At 37.2% G+C, this 19860-nt stretch overlaps 3 protein-coding genes across 5 annotated transcripts; 1 reads left to right on the top strand and 2 right to left on the bottom strand.

Annotated features, from left to right (window-relative positions):
* Positions 1-140: 140 nt before the first annotated feature.
* On the bottom strand, positions 141-1701 carry LOC144703008 (large ribosomal subunit protein eL33w). The gene is made up of 5 exons (XM_078575074.1): positions 1582-1701; positions 1432-1467; positions 1108-1336; positions 989-1041; positions 141-296 (listed from the first exon to the last, which is right to left on the bottom strand). The coding sequence occupies exons 1-4, from the start codon at positions 1611-1613 to the stop codon at positions 1000-1002; spliced, it is 339 nt and encodes a 112-aa protein (XP_078431200.1). The 5' UTR covers positions 1614-1701; the 3' UTR covers positions 141-296; positions 989-999.
* Positions 1702-9393: 7692 nt separating this feature from the next.
* Positions 9394-12934, bottom strand: LOC144702995 (putative carboxylesterase Os04g0669500). Of its 2 annotated transcripts, none has more exons than XM_078575061.1 (7): positions 12732-12934; positions 12443-12608; positions 11689-11741; positions 11301-11424; positions 10653-10774; positions 9771-9878; positions 9394-9664 (listed from the first exon to the last, which is right to left on the bottom strand). In XM_078575061.1, the coding sequence occupies exons 2-7, from the start codon at positions 12591-12593 to the stop codon at positions 9575-9577; spliced, it is 648 nt and encodes a 215-aa protein (XP_078431187.1). In that variant the 5' UTR covers positions 12594-12608; positions 12732-12934; the 3' UTR covers positions 9394-9574. The 2 variants fall into 2 exon arrangements, with proteins under 2 accessions (XP_078431187.1, XP_078431181.1); XM_078575055.1 differs by having other exon boundaries at positions 12720-12933.
* Positions 12935-14193: 1259 nt separating this feature from the next.
* Positions 14194-17393, top strand: LOC144702987 (putative carboxylesterase Os04g0669500). Of its 2 annotated transcripts, none has more exons than XM_078575038.1 (6): positions 14194-14338; positions 14453-14592; positions 15282-15405; positions 15825-15946; positions 16876-16983; positions 17085-17393. In XM_078575038.1, the coding sequence occupies exons 1-6, from the start codon at positions 14248-14250 to the stop codon at positions 17202-17204; spliced, it is 705 nt and encodes a 234-aa protein (XP_078431164.1). In that variant the 5' UTR covers positions 14194-14247; the 3' UTR covers positions 17205-17393. The 2 variants fall into 2 exon arrangements, with proteins under 2 accessions (XP_078431164.1, XP_078431171.1); XM_078575045.1 differs by lacking the exon at positions 14194-14338 and adding an exon at positions 14979-15031 and having other exon boundaries at positions 14345-14592.
* The last annotated feature ends 2467 nt before the right edge of the window (positions 17394-19860 follow it).

The following is a 19860-nucleotide window of genomic DNA, read 5'->3' as shown; positions in this document are numbered from 1 at the left end:
GCTTCATATACTAAATTAATATAAGAATTAATTCTAGGGTTTTCATTAGAATGACCTATTCTGAATTATTTATTAACAGTAGCCCCACCCACTTTGCGAACAGTGTCTAGAATTCATATTTCAAGATTCAGCGCAGAATCTTCAGAAAAATAAGCAAAGATCGAATATAGCAGGTGACATGTTTCTTAAGTTGTCTGAGCTAAAATGAGAAAACAAAAAAAACAGTAGAATAAAGACTTGGATCTTCACTTCAGCATTCCTCATGATCAAAACCTCAGTGCCACCAAATTTAGTCTCTGCACCAAAATAACAGAGCGAAATCATCAGAATAGGTCAAGAACAAAGCCAACTAAATTTAAAAAGTCATCAGCATCGCTTAAAAAACCCAACAAATCCGAGGGGTAATAATTTAGCTGACGAATAATGTTAAATGGTAAAAATCCAATGCTTTACATGCATAATCATGTTCCTGCCGAGTGAACCATTGATGAATCAAATGAGTGCAGATCTAAACTATTAGTGGCCTTCATTACGTCTAGATGATTGTTTATTTGCAACACAGATACTCGATAGAGGAAGAAAGTTTTAAAAAATATCCATAACTGACAGAAAGTCAGGGGTCTACTCAAATAACTTTCTATTTTAATGCACACTTCATGATTGCAAACATCAACCATTTAAGGGTTAGATCACGCAGTATTGATCCTAAGTAAAAAATCTAACATACCAAGATTGATAGAACAACAAAATTACATTCTACTTTGAGTTTGATTTCGCGTGCATCCAGGCAACTAAAGGATCTTCACTCAACAGGTTGAAGGCGAAAATGTTTACAGAAACTGCACTGAAAATATTTACATACTAAGATATAGTAAACAGTAGTCGATTACGAGCAATAATTGCACAGAAACATTCATCGTGGGCAATATCTTCAACAAACAGTAATTATAAATAAAGTTAAGAGTAAATCCTGACTGAAATGACCTACCGAGGAATTCCTTAAATATTGCTTGGGTACATGAAGACACGGACTTTAGCTCCCTGCGATAGACGACAGAGATCAGATTATGATAACATTCAAAATAAAGGTCTAATATGTGTTATTACCATGGCTCTCGGAGGAAGGTTCGACTTGAATTTGGCGCGGACAACTCCACTATTACCGTGGGGACGCGACACCTTGCCCCAGATGCACCGATAGTGGGATCCGTTCTTCTTGACCTTGGCCTTGTAAATGTACGCCAAGCGCTTGCCAGCATACCACGCGACCTCCTCCTTGGTGTTCACGCCCTCAATCTGGACCAGAGACGTGTTCTCATACTGGTTGGACTTCGACCTGTTCTCCATAAACTTACCAGAATCAGATTCAAAATCATCGACATTAAACGGAATCAACGATTCAACAAAAAGATTGAGGCTCCGAGTCATTACCTCTTGAATCCGAGGACTGTGCCACGGACGTAGAGCCTGCAGACGATCAAAAGACGAATCAAAAGGGAAACGATTAGAAAACGAAAGATCGGAGACAAGTCTACGGTGAAGATGAACGAGGATTCGGATCAAACTGCTTGAGAAACTTGCCTGACGCGCTCGCCTTGCCGTCCCTTAACCATTGTACCGGATGAACACCCTCCTACCTGAGAACGACGGCGCTGGAGCAACGAAGAACTACAAAAACCCTAACGCGACGAAAATAAATAGGTGGTCGTCTTAGAAAATTTCACGCAATTTTGCACATTAACCCCTAAAGAATATCGGAACTATCTATAGATCCTGAAACTTCTCTCCGGTATAGGGCAGGGACGCGGACGGGACGGTTTTTCGTCCCGTCGACGACGTTGGACGAAAAAACCGTCCTGTCTGTGTCCCTACCCTGACTCCGGACGTCAGACAGGACGATCTTCATCTCGTCCCTGCCATCGTCCACTTCCCGGACGATCCGGAACTATACTAGTGCAGGGATGCGGACGGGACAGTTTTTTCATCTCAGGTCGAAAAAATTGTCCCGTCCGCAAGGTTGGACGAAAAATCAGGACAGAAATTCATCACGAGACCTCCGCGATGGGATGGAATTCGTCCTGGACGATCCGGAACTATACTCTCCGGTTGTTGGGTGTTTTTTGCCAGCAGAATTTAGCCCCAATTAATATAACGATTAATCATAAAATCCCCACTGGACAGCAAATTTAAGTCTTAAAAAAAATGATAGGATATACAATTCAGAAGGGCATGGGTATTTTTAAATCTTCTCAACCATAGAAATCTGTAAGAAGTGCTTTAACTCGTTAGGGTAATTCAAGTTCTCCAGCATAAAACTTGAATGTCAGGGTTACAATACCTGCTGACTTCCTACGTAAATTGTTCTACATGATGCCCTTGAATTGCACGCTATTTTCTTGAATAAGATTGACATGAGGCCCTTGGACTGCTTTGTGAGTCCCACAAAAATATGTTAATTTTAATGTGGGTAGTATTTCTCTATTCTATACAATCTCTTTGATCTTGAGGGGCTCAATTTTACGTTTTCCTTTTATAAAATCTTTGTGATGTGTATGTCGCACTCTGCGAGAAAGAAGTCATTACAAAGTGAAGAAAAATGTCAGTGATGGGATATTTGCCCAAAAGAAGCTGAACCTCAGACTACGTTGAAGAGCAAGGCTTAGTATATTTTAGTAAAATACATGAGTATGTGTTTTGATGAATTTTCAAAATGGACTACAAAAAATGAACCTTCAGTCAATTGGTTTATGCTAGTTTATGTTTAGTGATCTCCAAATTTATGAATATGACAACAACCCAATTTGTATGTTTCAAATCATGCAACTCGCACATACATTAGATGACTTACTTCATGTACGTAAAGACATGTAAGTTTTGGCATATGGTCAATGAGACAAATCAGCAATTTAGACCTCAATATTTTTAAGCTATTTTGATAACAAAGTCCTATGTCATTGTTGAAATATTTATGCTGATCGGACATAATTTTGCCAATCAAATGTTGTCATCAACATGGACTTAATTACCTTCTTAGATATTTATACCCAAATTAATGAATTAAAATATTTGAATTTAAATATAGACAAATATAGAAAAATATACACAAATATTTTTAATACTTAAAAGAATATGATTTCAAGCATCTAAAATATTTTTAAGGATTTTTTGTGCAAAATTTTTTGCAAGAATGCAATTATTGGCTAGAAATGTTTATTGCAGGTAAACTTCCAAGAAGGTTATGAGGAGAACTAGACTGTGCCCTACAATTGCACACCATCAACAACCATGGGCTGAAGAACATCATTTGGAGACATCATTTGCTAATCATTTTTTATTGAAAATACCATTTTATGAAACATGCGGATGAATCCATGGGTCTTTAAAGTGTACCATTCTATTCATGACTGAACAAATTACAAAGAGGATAATATGATGACAAAAGATTCACATCATCATTGACCTTGGTCTAAAGATCATCATTTGGAGATTTCTGGTAATCTTCTTTGTAGTTTTATTGAAAATATATTTTTTTTCTAACATTCATAAAATATGTGTCATTATGTTATTTGTGATATATTGATATTTTAGAACATGCTTGAAGACCGTAAATTTATTAGTATTTTATGTGTTAATATTCAGTCCATCCTCTGAAATGAGCCACTTCTCTCATTGGTATTCTTTCTCCAAAGGTGTGACTTCACCACAAAACCAAGCACCATAGCATAGTAATGTTCCATATAGACCAATCCAAATTTAAAAAAATACTATGGGTCTTAAACTCAATGATAACAAAACTCTAACAAAATACGAGTCTTAAAGCACGTTCAAAAAATGAAACATATCATAAAATGTACTTTGTCAACTCAATATTAATGAAAATTTCCCTCTACTTCTCAATAAAATTTTGGTATGATTCATTACCTAAATCTTAACTGAGCTTGAGCTTGACATTTACTCTGAATCTCATATTCTACCTATTCAGTCCATATCAATTTCTGAGGTGTTTCACCTCATCGTTTGGATAGTTGACCTCTGCTTTTGATCAGTCGTATATTGAGTTATGTCACAAAAACCTGCCACTCACACTAACTAAACTTGCACAAATGACGAGGTTCAAGTTTCTATAATCTACCATTATTGTCTCTACAATCTACCATTATTGTTGAAGAATCCCTGACATGGGTGGTAATGTGTTATAGATAACATCTTAAGTTTATCTCACAGTTTTCCATCTCCAAATAACTGTGTCATCTGTATGATTATGATCGTCCGAATGAAATAATTAACCTATGGCATCCTAATTATAAAGATATCCCCAAAGTTTTTAAGAAATCTGACTTTCAAATAAATATCAAAGTCTGACAATACCTCTTTTAGGAAAAAATATGTACAATGCTTCACCAAGAATCACAACGTCAAATCCACAAACATATTTTATATTCAAACCTAAAAATCCAAGTATCAAAATATTATTATATTACATTTAAAAACTCCGTTTATAATATAGTCCTCAAAATTCAATGTTCATTTATTCAAAGTGCATCACTTACTACTTATTGTCTTATTCAATTTTACTACATTTATAATATAATATGGGTCAAATAATGCAAAATTATCAGGAAACACAGCTGTCAAAGTACAATAATTGGGATTTCTAACTCACATCATAATATGCTGAATAAAAAAATCTAAACTTGATACGAAATATATGTAGGAAGATTATTATTGCAAACTATTTCATTAATCTTACCTGCACGTTACAATTGAAGAAGGGCTGCAGCATGAAATGGCTACCAACCGACAAACATCCTGATTACTATTTTTTGAAAACTTAAAAAATAGAATATGTTGTCTCAAATAATATATACTTTAAAAATAGTAAAAATAAAAATGAAAAATTCCATGTTTCAAATGTGTGTTTTTATACACATAATTAATGCAATAAATAATTTAAAGGCACATGTAATAGCTGATTGAAAGATAAATGTATTGCTCTACATGGCGGTGCATGAAAAGTACAGTCAAATTTGAAGTAATACAATACTAAAATATAAAATGTGGCACAGTAATTTATTGATGTCAGTATATGTTCAATTTGGAGTGCAAGTGGATAGATTCCTTTGATGCATGAAGATCAAAAGTATAAAATATATTGATTATTAAGGCACGTTCTGGACTCAAATAGTATCCACATGCAAAGGCTTTAATACGCCCAACGGCCTATATGTTATGGGCCTTTATCATTTAGGCATACTGACTTAAGTGTAACAAAGCCAAGCCATATACCCCCAAACACGACACTAAGGGTTGTGTTAAACACAATGTTTAGATTACACAATACATATAAAACGTATTACTTTTTTATCAATAATGGACCCCCTTTTGATTATTTCTTTATGAATTAACGAGAAATAATTTAATTTTCCCATCAATCTCTTATAATTTTTTTACTCACCAATTATACCTTGTTGTACCCTGAAATAGAGTGTGCATTAAATGCCTGCCTGCACAGATTCATGAAAATGTGACGTGTTTATATTTTTTCTAATGAATAAGGATATGTAGTGTTCAGACATGCATCATACACTATATAAATTCCTAAGTGGTTTTACATGGTCTTCAAATAATATCATATTGTATTTCAATCCTCATAACACATTAATTTTATTCAAATTTTATCTAGTTCTAATTAACATATGCACACACTATTTCAGTAAATGTTTATTAATAAAATGTTTTTCACATTAGATTTACGTAACTTAAATTCACGGCTTAAGTGAATTTATTGGTTCTATAACATGTGTTCTGCCTTAATGCTTTCCTCGTACAATAAAAACCTGTCATTGTGTATTTTTCAGGTATTAGTCTTATTTAGAACCCCTTCGTTCTTTCTCGTGAGTTTTTTATCATTGTATTAATGAGTTTCAACTTTTTGTTTCTACTAAAATTCAAAACTACTCATCGAGGGAACCATTTCACGTTTTTAAAAGATTCCATATCATTCATAGATTGTAGTGTAATAATAAATACTTCGTCCATTCTTTCTTTTAGGCATGACACCTTTTTAATTGCTTTTAATTTCTTACTGTATTTTTATTGGAATTACGTCTAACTTACCTCACATACATGGTCAGACTTGTTGAATTATGATGAGATTGTAACACAAAGATCGCTAGTCTTTAAGCATGTATACTAAATATTCTTATCCAAACAATACTCAAAAAGGAAATCAAAGCATCTCGATACAATAATACTATCTACCCTCACTTATATAATGCGTATGGCCGGTCAAATTGTTGGGTTCGGTGCCTTGGTTCGTCCATGGAAAACATGTTTATATGGATGCAGAAGCGTGTAGATCGATTCATAGTCGATCTTTAAAACAAAACATTGAAAGTACCTTTTGGGGAACTCGTTCCACCCATTGATTTTGTCGCTCTGAGATCGTTCTGAAGTCGTTCACGCGTCCGGCCTCTAGAAGTATCCACATGATCACCCAGGGCTTGAAAATCCTGAAAATCTCCTCACCATGAAGGCTCTCTTCCTTCGACGAGTGGAGAAGAGAGTGGAGAAAGGGAGGGGCTCTCAAATCAGGCTTGCATGGGTGCTTAAAAGTGAGACCCCTTTTCCTCTTTATATTTCACTTAAGGTTTTTTTCAAAAACCCTACAAAGTAAAATATATCCACCAAGCTACACCTCTTATACCCAATCGATAGGTTAAGTTTCCAGCTTGTGGGGTGCCAAGCTACACCTCGTGCTCTAAAAGATACCGAGTAGTGTTGAACTCTCTCATGAAACCTTTAGCGTAATCAGTTACCGTATATGTATAATCCATCATCCGCGTGAGACTCTCGAACGACTTAGGGTACGATTTATCGTCAAACCCTGATCCGTTATTTGATTAGTACTGATGCGTAACGAGGATCATTAGAGAACGCCTTCTCTAATAATATCCTCACTACCCTGGCCAGGGATTTTTTCTGCATCGTCTCCCTCGAGTCGATCTCCTCTTATACCGAGGGCAGATGATCCCATCTTGACCACTCAACCATCTCCGTAAGCTTCTTACTACATCCAATCTATAACTTATTTGAATCCTTTGATTAGAGGCTCGTAAGTCATAGCCAAAACGTAGTCGTCCACTCACGAAATGTCTTTGGTGTCTCAGATCAGTGGATCACTTATATAACCGTGACTTAAATCAACTTGATTCACGTTTAGGTATGATACCATTCAGGGATTCAAACAGATCAATTCAGTGAACTCTTTCTCCAAGGAGCACCCACTATCTGTCTATAGTGTCACCACACTAATAGCCACAAGATCAGCTTTACTTATCGAATGAGTAGGATCAGCTAGTGCTATTCTATCCAGATAATTTGATGTTCAACTCGACTATCCTCGAATAAGAATATTTAGAATACATGTTTAAAGACCACTGATCACTGTACTATGACACAAAATAATAATGAACATAAATATTTTATTCAATGAAATTAAATAAACATGGTAGTGTGATTAGCTTGACGGCCACATAATATCCATCACTAATAACCATTAGTATAGGGACACTAATGATAGATAGTGGGTGCTCTTCAGTGGAAAGAGTTTGTTAAGTTGATTCGTACGATCACTGAATGATATTATAAAAAACTGTTAATCAAGTATATTCCAGTCACGGTTGTGTAAGTGGTCATTTTACATGAGACACTAAAGATTTCTCGCGGACAAACAATTGTAATTTGATTATTACCTACGAGTCTCTAATCACGTGATTCTAAACAGTCTTTGTTTGGGTGCATCAAGAAGTTCACAAAGATGATTAAGTGGTCAAGACGGAATTCTCTAACCTTAGTATAAAAGGAGACAGCTCAAGGAAGATGATGCCATGAAATTCTTGGCCAAGGTAGTGAAACATCAAAGAAGAGTTCTTCGATGATTTCTGAACGCATCAATACTAACTCGGATGACCAATTAGGGGTTCCATTTACGATATCCTAAGTCGTCCTAGGAACGTGAAGTGGACGAGGGACTATAAACACACAATAATCGATGAAGAGAAAGTTCCATGAGTGAGTCGATACACACACCTTTATATTTTCTTGAGTACGAAGTGTAACTTGGCACCCCACAGGTTGGAGTCTCAATCTATTGATTGGGTTAAATCAAACCAGCATTAATTAATCGATATGATAATATAGTTAATTAATTTGGAACACCAATAAAGGTTATTGGGACGCTAGAGTCGTTAACCAGATTGATACATGGGCATAGAGGGTCACACGCAAATGGTATTTTGGACGTTGAAAGATATACTTCAATTTTGGAAGTTTTTATGAGAAATATCCACTTAATATAAATTGGGGAAGGCCATGAAGAAAATTCACCTAGGCCAAAATTGTCCAAGGGCCTTCCCTTCTTCTCCTTCTCCCCCACCAAAATTGAGGTTGAATAATTTTATTATTTATAACATAAATCTAAAAGCCTCAATTTTATTGCTTCAAATAATTAGTCCACGACTGTTTTCACGCAGGTCGACGTCCATTCTATGTACTTTAACAGGGCACCCTATGTTATTACAAATAAGATAGAGATGCAATCTCAAGATCCTCCACAGTTTCTATGTTATTTGGCAGAAAACTAGATCCTCTCATAGAATACAAAAGGACATATAACATAGGATTTAGAATAACTGATATTAAAAAATGAGTTGCAGTTATTATACTCGTAAGAGTAAGAGATTTCATTCATGTTTAAACAACCATCTTTCATCCATTTGTATTGATGATAATTAGTATCCCGCGTGGGATGACTAAGGATTTACAATATCAACTACTCTTATCAGTATCAATTTCTCATCGTCAATTTATTTGTTAATCTAGAACCTGGTTTATTTTGTTTGGATGCTAAAAATGTTCACAACATGGATTTTTTTTGAAGATTCACATATAATCATTTAAAATTCAGTTTAATCAGATATTCATTAAATAATGCCAATCACAATGTACCAAAAATTATGCTCTATTTCAGAGCTCAAGTAAATTCACAGCGCACTGACAATCTATACTTTACTCTAGTGCTATATTAGAAACGATTTATATGGTTATGATCTGGAAATAAGATGTTATTATGTTGCCAAACATGATGGGACATTGGGTAATATGGTAAAATATTGGTTGCATAATGTTTAGGGAAAGATGCATGCAACATCAGGTATTATGTAATGGAACAATAGACTAGGTGGGATAACCCATAACATTCTAGTTTAATCAAGTCTTCTAAATTTGCATTAACTTCATTGCAGTTATGTCTATCAAGTCAACAAGTATGGATCTAGCGATCGTGAATTAAAATACTAATACCACGCAAGGTAAATATAGGAATGTAAAAAATTGCACGTCTAAGTCCACATTTTTGAATTAAAATAAATAAATGTTATGCGTTAGTATTGATTGATCATCTAGAAAATTCTACAGTTGATTAAAGAATCCCACAACTGCGAACTCTGACGGCCCATTGTCTTCCATTTTAATAGAACTAGATAGAACAGATGCTCTCTGCCCTGAGAAGGATTTAAGAGGAGCTTCCGATCTTACTTTTGATCCATGACTCCAGAGAGAATAATTCCTCCCCACTGATGCTATGACCAAGATTTGGGTAGGCCTGAAACATCCATGTTTGAGAAAATATCAATAAAACAGTTAATCATCATTTCTTGGTTGATTTTTTTTTGAAAGAATTCTGGGTTGATTTTCTAAGTTGAGCATACTTTAAATTCGCACTTCATCCCGGCCTGTTCAAGAAAAGGGGGACCAACTTGTCCAGCTGAAAACAGGACTGTCCTGTCATCTATTCCATGGAGCCATAAAAGAGGAGTCTGCAACATTTGAGACACAAGGAATGAATAAGTGCTTCGGAGCAAATGGCAGCAACCGCAACAAAAATAATGCATTAGCGACAAATGATCATTGACAATGATTTTTTTGTGAAGAAAATAATTGAATATGATGGAGAGACATTTTCATCGTTCTAATGCAAAGAATCGATTCATCTTCCTCATTGCTCCGAATTTTTTTTGTGGAATAAACAAATAAACAAATCTTTAAGCTACGGAGTTCCTTTCGGATAGACCAAAACTAACATTCAATTAGTATCGTGTTAAAAAAAGAATAAGAAATTTTTTTAGTGAAGGACTAACAATGGTGGTTTGGCAGGGTAGGACTCGGCATGCCTGAACGATGTTGGCATGTGACATTGACCACAACATTGGTGAATTGTTGATAATTAATCTATGATGCTGTCAACATTAACATAACCATCCAGGGGTGTCCATCATTGGCCACCGAGCATTGAGGTCAACATCATCGTCAATGTAATAGATGCCTACCTCTCTCTATTTGGGTTATCCCATGATGTTGAAGTGACATTGATGATGTTGTCAATCATCCAGATGAACCATTTGGGACATCCGATCAATGTCAGGATCTTCATCATCGTCATCACCAATCACCCTCAAAACCGTCCATGAGTGCAGATGACAAAGACAGTGACATACATTGGCAGGGCCACAACCTTAGTTCCAACGCAGAGCCGACAATAAAAGGAGATAATAAAGCGTTTTGGATGGTAAGAAACAGACGAAAGGCATCACCTTTCTTGCTTCGGATGATATGTTGCCAATAATTGATGAACTGAATGGCACCCACCCGCTGAAGACAGCGCCCCCTCCCAGGGTTCTTGGGTAAAGTAGCACACTCGCAAGTGCCAATGCCCCTGTAAGAAAGAGATCAGAGCTCAGGAAACAATGACATGTTTTCCACTTTCTTTTACTTTTGAAAGAAAAAAGGGAAGATCCTTCGGAATCGGTGATCAACCCATATGTTTTGCAATATTTCTGTGCAACAAATCACCCTTCATGTCTTTTCCCTGGTATATTGTGGTTATTAATTTAGAAGGAACACAACCCAATTAGTAAGGCTGAAAAAAGATTGATACCAAAGCAAGAGATGAGCTACACTAAAGAAAATTTCCGAAACCATTTTTTATGCAAAAGTGGAGCAAATCTTTCAATCGGGATGGTAGCCAGAGCCAAACAATTTATTGTACCAACTACTTGCATCAATATTCTAAAAAGCTTTCACACCTCAGCCATGTGCTTTAAAAAATGCGCATTCTCATTGTTTCAAGTACTCAAAGAGATAAGACGAGAATTTCATCAGGCATGGGTTTTAAAACCGATCTGAAAACTCAGAAAATTGAGCTTAATCAAATATATTTCTGAAAATGGCGTGAAAATCACCTCCTTGACTGAAACCGCAAATAAATATATTTTCAGGTTCTGTGCCAGCAGTTATTTCCCGATCAATCATTGCGTGAACAGTTCTGACAGCTTTCACAACTCCAGCCTCATCATTTGGGGATTCCTACAACCGTAAAATAAACCGGACCTTGATCCTTTTCATCATCATCGTAGACAGATTTCTGATGCCAGCGGCCACTCAAAAGAACATTAATGAATTGAAATTATAAGGATGAGATAACAAATCACAATCAGCCTGAATCAGATTAATTTTAAATAGAGATGTGAACTAAGATAAAGATCGTGCCACTCATGTTTACAGAGCTGTAAAAAATCATAAAGTTATCGCATTGAAGGAAAAGAGAGATACTTAATGCAAACTGCTTACCGGACCAATCGGGATCTCGTGAATGTCGAACCACGAGGGCATGACACTGCCATCTAAAATTAACCCAAAATTCGTAATTATACGTGAATTAATGATATCAAAAGAAATTTGTGCACAAAAAATAGATGAACAAGAAACGGGACAGAAGCACCCAGAGAATATCACCAGACATTCAAAATTAGAATGGCATTAACTCGCAGATCATCATTCGCTCTGATGGCTCTGGGCAGAAACTGATATATCCAGCGAAGTTAGAAGAATAGATTATAAAGAGACATTTATCACATTGGCCAGATGGACTTCACTACCAATATCATGTTAGCGTGGACTAAAATCTTTATAGCCTCGTCACCTAAGACAGAAAGGTCAAATCTTCTAATTTAGGAGACTTCTACTCCTCGCTATCACCAGATCAAATATCCCTATTCAGCCCTCGATAGCATTGACCAACAGATCCAATGTGGACGCCCATTATCAAGATTGATAGGATGCACAGAAACCAAGTAGAGCTCAATAAAATGAATCCATAAATCAAGGAGATCACTATAAGATGAACCCAGAAACCAAGTACATCTATATAAAACGAATCCAGAAACAAATTAGATCTCTACAAAATGAATCCAGAAACCAAGGATATCTCTATAAAATAAATCCAGAAACCAAGTAGATCTTTATTAAATGAATCCAGAAACCAAGAAAATCTCTAAAAAAATAATAATCAAAGCGAAAAACCCCAGGAAGGCATTGCACTCACAGTTGCAGCTAACAGGCATGTTAGGAGCAGAGGGAAAAGCCCATCTAGTGTTCTTGAACTCGGGGGAGGAGAAATACGTCTTAATCGGCTCATTTGCCGGGCCGGAGTCGCCCAAACCGTGCAGCCAGAGCACAAATCTCCTGGTTGTCATCTCCAATTCCTCCCCCTTCAATAGACAATTGAAAAAAAAAGCGTTAAACTCACTATTGAAACAAGATTTCTACGGAATATACTCGCAAACAAGACAAAAAAGATTTCTACAAACATGAACTTATACCGGCAAGCGAACCTGAGAAGATGGGTGTTTGAGGATGGAGAAGAATATGCAAATGGAGACAACAGAAGCGAGAGTCGCAATTGTAAATGTGACCAGCCCGCGAGCTTATTGACGGGAAGGAGATCACTGTTGACTGCTCACGGCGCTGGAGATCTAACATTCGTTTGATTCTCCGCACAATCTAACCATTGATTCGTCCAAGACGATTCTGTGGCCAAATGGGATTTAAGCGGGACCCATAGCAAAACTTTCTAAATTGGTTGATGATGAGTTCACTCCAAAAATATGCGTCTTTGTTTCTGTTATAGTTTAAGAGTTAGCCGATATAGTTCCGGATCGTCCCGGACGGGACGAATTCAGGGCAGTGATGAAGGACTGGAAGAATTTTCGTCCGACGGTAAGAAAACCGTCCCGTCCAGTCCTCCCAGGACGAAAAAACCCATTTTATATTTTTAATATATTAATATAGATTTTTCTAATTTTTATGGAATTACGGAGGAGAGAGAATGCAAAAGGGCCACATGTACAATTATTTCTGAGCGGCGTTGGTTTGCACGCGCACAAAAAACAGGGACCTTGATGCAAATTGTCATTACAATGCCACGTGGCTACATCTCAACCGTCAGATGTAAATCCGGCGGTTCTCCGTCGGGATTCGTCCGTCCAAAGTCCGAGACCTCCATCTCTTTCTTTGTGGATAAGTATTGAGGTGAATAGAGAAGGAAGAAACATTCAATAGAAGAGGAAGGGGTTGTAATCGCTTCTTTCTTCAAATAACTCCTCTTCGTCAAATGGGTGTGCGTCATTTTTATGACTGTGTTGAGCTTAATAGAGACCTCTCCGGTAAGGTGGATTTAATCATTTTTATGATTAAAAATAAAAAATAAAAAATAAATAGGTATTTAAAACTTTACTTCTGATTCCGATTTAATCTGACCCTTGGACCTAAACCTGTCTGATCACCAGTTTTCTCTCAAATGGAGGACTTACGGTCTCAGTTCAATCTGATCTGACAAGTTCTAGGTCATAAATTTTCAACCATAGTAAGGAGAACCTAATAAAGGTTGTAAAATTGGTAATTTAGGACAAAAGCTATAAAATAGTAAATATATAAGGGCTGTGGGTAGAATATATGGAATGACACAATATTTTATATATGTTTGAGTTATTCCATACGTAGAGTACTTTATCTCCTTGGAACCTCCCTTACAGTACCATATTGATCACTTACAGCATGAACGGATTAAGACTAATCTGGAGGCTCTAGTAAGCAAAAACAGGTGCTAATGCCCCTGACAAATCATCATGTCCATTCGATTAACATTAGATGGCTTGATGCTGGTGAAAAGCCGCAGAACATCTCAAGTTTTTGATAAGTTTTGAGCAAATGAAGTTTGGGTTTGAAAAACAAGTGGTTTATGCTGAATTAATTAACTGGCTTTGCCAATTATTCTGATAATTTTGAATTATTCCCCCATCACCTTTGCAAATCAGCGTCATTAAATTCGCCTGGAATTTAATTAGTCGAATGATTGGGAGAGTTAATCTGCCGAAGATGAACCAGAAACTTCTTGGAGAAATTCAACAGTTGAAATTTCAAGCGACGGTCAAAGGGAACGGTGGAATTTCTTCCCACCGACTTAGCAATTTCAACCTCAATTGCCATTGATTCCTCTTCTTTGATTCTTACTCACAATCTTCTGAATATTTTCTTTGGGGAGAATGGCTAGCAGGAGTTTTGTGCTATGGCTGCACGGTTTGGGGAGCTCGGGCCTTGAAAATGAGCCGATCAAGACCCATTTTGATTCCCCCGAGCTCAAGAACAGCAGATGGTCTTTCCCATCGGCTCCCAATGCGCCAGTTAGCTGTAATAGTGAGTGCACTCTCCTCCCGAGTTTTTTACGTTGAATTCGGCGGTGTTTTCTTCGTTGGCGCTTGCGAATCGGTCTTCCATTTACCGGATATCTTCTTCGTCTCTATCTACTGGCAGTGCATCGCAAGAACGATCATCTGAATTGTAAGAATTTCATCGCAAGAACGATCGTTCTATTTTCTGTTGGTTGCTAATCCCATCAGCTCAGTGCCGCGGCGACTGCTCAGAAAAGCAATTAAACTAAGATCATTGAATGCATCAATTATTAAATTACATGATTTTAAGTTTCTGGTCCCTGCTCGTGTTCGTCCGTTTCAGATCTTCATGACTATTACTTTTCATTATTCTTTCTTGCACCTCACGATGAAAATTTCGTTTTCTCGTAGATGGCATGATCATGCCCTCGTGGTTCGACATTCAAAAGTTTCCCATTCGTGCTGTAAGTGGTCTACTGGAGACTTAATGATTTTTCATCGTTCACTTACCACGAAGAACGTAATACTTTTGAGCCAATCTAATGCAGAATGAGTCACTTTGAAGTTAAATTATCGGATAATCTCCCATCGATCTCAGAATAATCAACTTTTATTTATCTTGTTTGCTGAGTTTCGTTTGAAAAGTTATAGTTTTTCTGCAATCTGGCGATGATGGAGGCAATGATAAAGACATGGTTCGTTGTGAGCTTGCAGGAATATGTTAGTGACGAGGCTGGAGTTATGACAGCAGTCGAAACTGTTCACGCAATCATCGATGGGGAAATATCTGCTGGAACTGATCCTAAAAATATATTTGTTTGCGGTATCAGCCAAGGAGGTGACAATTTTCATGCTCAACATTCCATGAACTGGTTTTTTCTCAGCTTGGGACCAAACACTGTCTTAGACCGTCTGGAATTATTGTCTTATTTCTATGCCCATGGAAAGTAATCCAAAATGAAGGTGGTTAATATAATCGGAAAATACAATTTATGATGGCAAATTTCCTGAAAATTGTTGGCTACCTTAGAAAGATTTACATCATGTTTTAGTTTTCAAATTTCACTTCATTGAGTTCATCTTTCTTCGTTTTGGAGTAAATGGGCAGTGATTGATCTACCCATGTAATCCATCTAGCGTACTTGATTCATAGATCAACCTTTTAAATACAAGATGAAAGACCGTGTATTACTCTGTATTTCTACCCTGAAATAAAGGGAAAAGAGTATTTTGAATATCTGTGTATTTCCTTGACAGGGGCGTTGGCATTGGCAAGTGTGCTTCTTTTTCCCAGAACGCTGGGCGGTGGTGCAGTACTTAGTGGGTGGGTGCCATTCAGTTCATCAGTAATAGGGAGAGTAACATCTGATGCAAAGAAGGTGCAACCATTTGATTTTTTTCTAATTAAATTATCCACCGTATCCTCTTAAATTCTCCATTCAGATTAGACTAAATAATCTCACAATGCTCTCTTTTATTCTCCATTCATTGAAAGAAGGAAGAAGGTTCAGGACTTCATTCCTGGTATTCTCCCTTGTAATTCATTCCTTTTTAAGGTTCAGGACTTCGTCCCTTGTAATTGGTAGCAAAACAGAACCGTCATTCATTATCAAGCATCAGTATCATGAATTTGAAGGAGTTTAATTTTATTAATGTTCCTTGAAATGCAATATTCCATTGATCTGGTAGTCGCTTTGGTTATAAACGTGTATTTTCATTTATATAGCTGCAAATCATCGCAACAAATATACAATGAACATACCGGAAAGAAGAATGATCTGGACAAAACCAAACCGAAACTCGCCTAGATTTTTTGTAATTTATCTATCTTCTTAAGGCATCTCTCAATATTGTCTCCTGAACATTACTCGATACAGGTTTCTTTCACTTATTTATCGAACACAAATTTACAAATCTTTCCAAGGATCGTCCAATTTGTCAGAATGCGATTAATCCAAAATCTACTGATCACGGCAATAGTAACTGATTTGAAGGCTTCGATATCGAGTCTTGATCGATATCAATGGTATTGGGTCCTCATATTAAGATGAAATCCCAACCCAAAAGTTACATGCATTGGTATCAAGGTGTGATACCCAATTACGATATTACGTGGTTAAATAACTGAGAATTATTTAGCATGAAAGAAATAAGGAGCAAGTGCAGGCATCTATTCCAAAGCTAGTGTCCATAATTGTCACTTTACAATGATGTAACATGTCTCATCATTATTTTCAATGATCATTTTCTCTGTAAAAGTGTCACAAGCCCTAAAAGTATTTCATTTGTTGCGTCTAAAATTTTTCAGACTCCAATTTTGTGGTTACATGGAATGGCCGACGAGTTAGTGTTATTTTCAGCTGGGCAAGCGGGTTCCGTTTTTCTCAAACAGGCTGGGATGAAGTGTGAATTTAAGGTATATTCAACTTTAGCTGTCGTTATAACCTCCATGAGAAATCATCCAGAGTATGATGCAATAGTCTTTTAATGCATTCTATTCAACAATGTATGTTTCAGGGCTTCGCGAATCTTGGGCATATCATCAATGATGAGGAAATTTTCACCCTGGAATCGTGGATCAAGTGTAGGATTAGAAGCTCCTCTTCGATTTGGAGTTTTTTAACTTGCTTCAGGTAGATGGGAGAAGCAGGATAAAAAGATGGCATTTGGCGTGAGGTTGTTGGAAGAATCATAATATATCCGATATAGAAAAATGATTGTAGAATAAAATAGGCTGCTTGAGTTCAAAATCAAAATTTTCTGTGTAGAAATTTGACTGACTTATATTTGCCATTTTGAGGCTAGGACATTTTTCTAGCAGTTAAATATTCATGCTTGTATAATTAACCTCTGAGGGATTGCAGTGTCTATCACTTTGTAGTTTTTTATTTCCTTGAGAAATCGTAGTTTTACATGTTGGTAATGATGGAGTTGTACCTTGCACACGTTTCAATCACAGATTCCACGTTACCTCAATATGTAACAAATAATATGTTATCACGAAATCGTTGTGGGCCAATCACTTGTCTTTAAACATGTACTTTAAATATTCCTTATAATGTGATACTAGATGGGGACACCAAATTATGTAAATGATGAGTACGGTATGATGAGTAAATGATGAATAGCACTATATGCTCGTGCTTGTATGATGAGTACGGTTGATCCAACCACCAATAGAGTGCAGACACTAAAGGATAGATTGGCAGCAGTCTTGAGAGAAATAGATCATTAGACTGATCAATATGGATTCCTGGATGATATCATACCTCTTTGGGGATCCATGTCATAATTGTGTAACTTGTACTTGGATATGAGACGCTAATTCTAAGTGGTGGAAGGTCGGGTGTGTTTTCATTGTCATGTACGAGGCCCTAGTTATGGGATTCAAACATGTTTTGCTCGGACCCATCATGTCTAAGAAGGTAATTGAGCTGTATTGGATCACCTTCCCTTGACGTAGTAGTAAACCAACCTGCGGAAAATGGTGCTATGAAGTCATTGGCCAACTTATCAATGATATCAAAGGTGTTCCATTATTTGATATCAGTGTCAACTATGATGATCAGTAAAGGTTTGATAATTGACTTTACCACTAGTCATCTAGGAGCATGACACAGGGAGGGATTATTCATATATGCTAAATGATGAAAAAAGGTTCCACGGAAGGGTTGGCGAACCCCTTTATACCTTTTGCAGCAGACGGTGTGGCCTGGCACCTCACTTGCTTGCCACTCATCTATCAACTAACTTAAATTGATCCAATATTAGCTAATACGTACGAATCATTTACTAGATTGGTATAAAGGGCAACAGGGTCGCATGCACAACATAAATGTACCAACATAACTATCTATTTATATTAAGTCTACAATATATATTGTTTATAATAGACTAGACTATGGGAAACATGTTTTTAAGTTTAAACGTACAAAATTAATACGATAATTGAATAAAAATACCCAAACATACTAATCACTCTCCCCGTTCCCCCTCCCGTGCCCCCCTCTCTCTCTCCCCGAACCCCTGTCTCCTGTGCCCTACCCCCTCTCTCTCTCCTCTGCCCCCCTTCTCTCTCTCTCTCTCTCTCTCTCTCTCTCTCTCTCTCGCTCCCCACCCCCTATCCCATGCTCCCCTCCCTCTTGCTCCCTCTCTCACTTCTCTCTCTCTATCTCTCTGATCGATCATACATTTTTATTGGCCTTTTTAATAAGCACAGCATTCGTGAATGGTTCGCGAACGAACCCGAATGAAACGAACACAAACATGAACAATAAATTTTCCCTGTTTGTTTGTCGACGAACAGCGTAGGCTCCACACGAACTGGGAATTTCCCATCCCTAAGAGAAAGCGATTGCCGTTGTCCCTCTCGCTTTCTGATATTATAAAAAAACTACCATTATTACTATTAGTGTTCGCCCAACCGATATCTGTCCGTCATCCGGTATCGGACAACTGATATCCGATATCCGAGAAAAAATGGGACTGTGCCGGACTTCGGATATCGGTCTATATCCGTCTATAAAGGGTTAGACGGATATTGGTATCGGATACCGAAGGTGGATGGACGTGGCGGATACCAGATGCCGGATATCGGTTTTCGATATCCGGATGTCGGAGACGGATACCGGATGCTGGATATCGGTTTTCGATATCCAGATATTGAAAACCGATATCTGGACATCAGTACAGATATCGAGAAGCTATCTATCTCACTCATTTATAATAAATGGAATATATTTTTATGAAGTTATCGGTGTTGGATATCGAAAACCGATATCCACACCCGATATTCGATATCGTCATCCTTCCCCCCGAGACAGAGACGGATCTCGACATCAAGACGGATATCGGTATCGGATATCGGCACTGTAGCAACAGATATCCGATACCGATATCCGATATCTGGATATCGGAATGAGCAGATACCGAAAAATTGCTTTTCCGGTATCCGATACAGCATCCGTCCAGATACCGTCATCCGGTACCGGTATCGGGACGGGCGAACACTAATTACTATTATAAAAATAATAATTTATATTGCAAACAACATTACCTAGGGAATGCCACTTGTTAGCGAACGGTTCATCTGTTCGCAAAACCGTTCATGAACATGTTCGTGTCCGATTTTGACCGCTCATGTTCGTGTTCGTTTGCATGTTCACCAACGAACAAAATATTTTTTCTCATCCATAGATTTATTCACACGATAGAATAATTGAAACCAGACAAAATATGGGACTTAAGATCCTGCGCATATTAAACTTCCAAATTGAATTATAAATGTTCGGGA

This window comes from Wolffia australiana, chromosome 1 (genome assembly GCF_029677425.1).
Source record: "Wolffia australiana isolate 7733 chromosome 1, ASM2967742v1".
In the NCBI taxonomy this organism is placed as follows: domain Eukaryota; kingdom Viridiplantae; phylum Streptophyta; class Magnoliopsida; order Alismatales; family Araceae; genus Wolffia; species Wolffia australiana.
The sequence above is the reverse complement of the archived record's forward strand: the minus strand, read 5'-3'. Positions and strand labels throughout refer to the sequence as shown.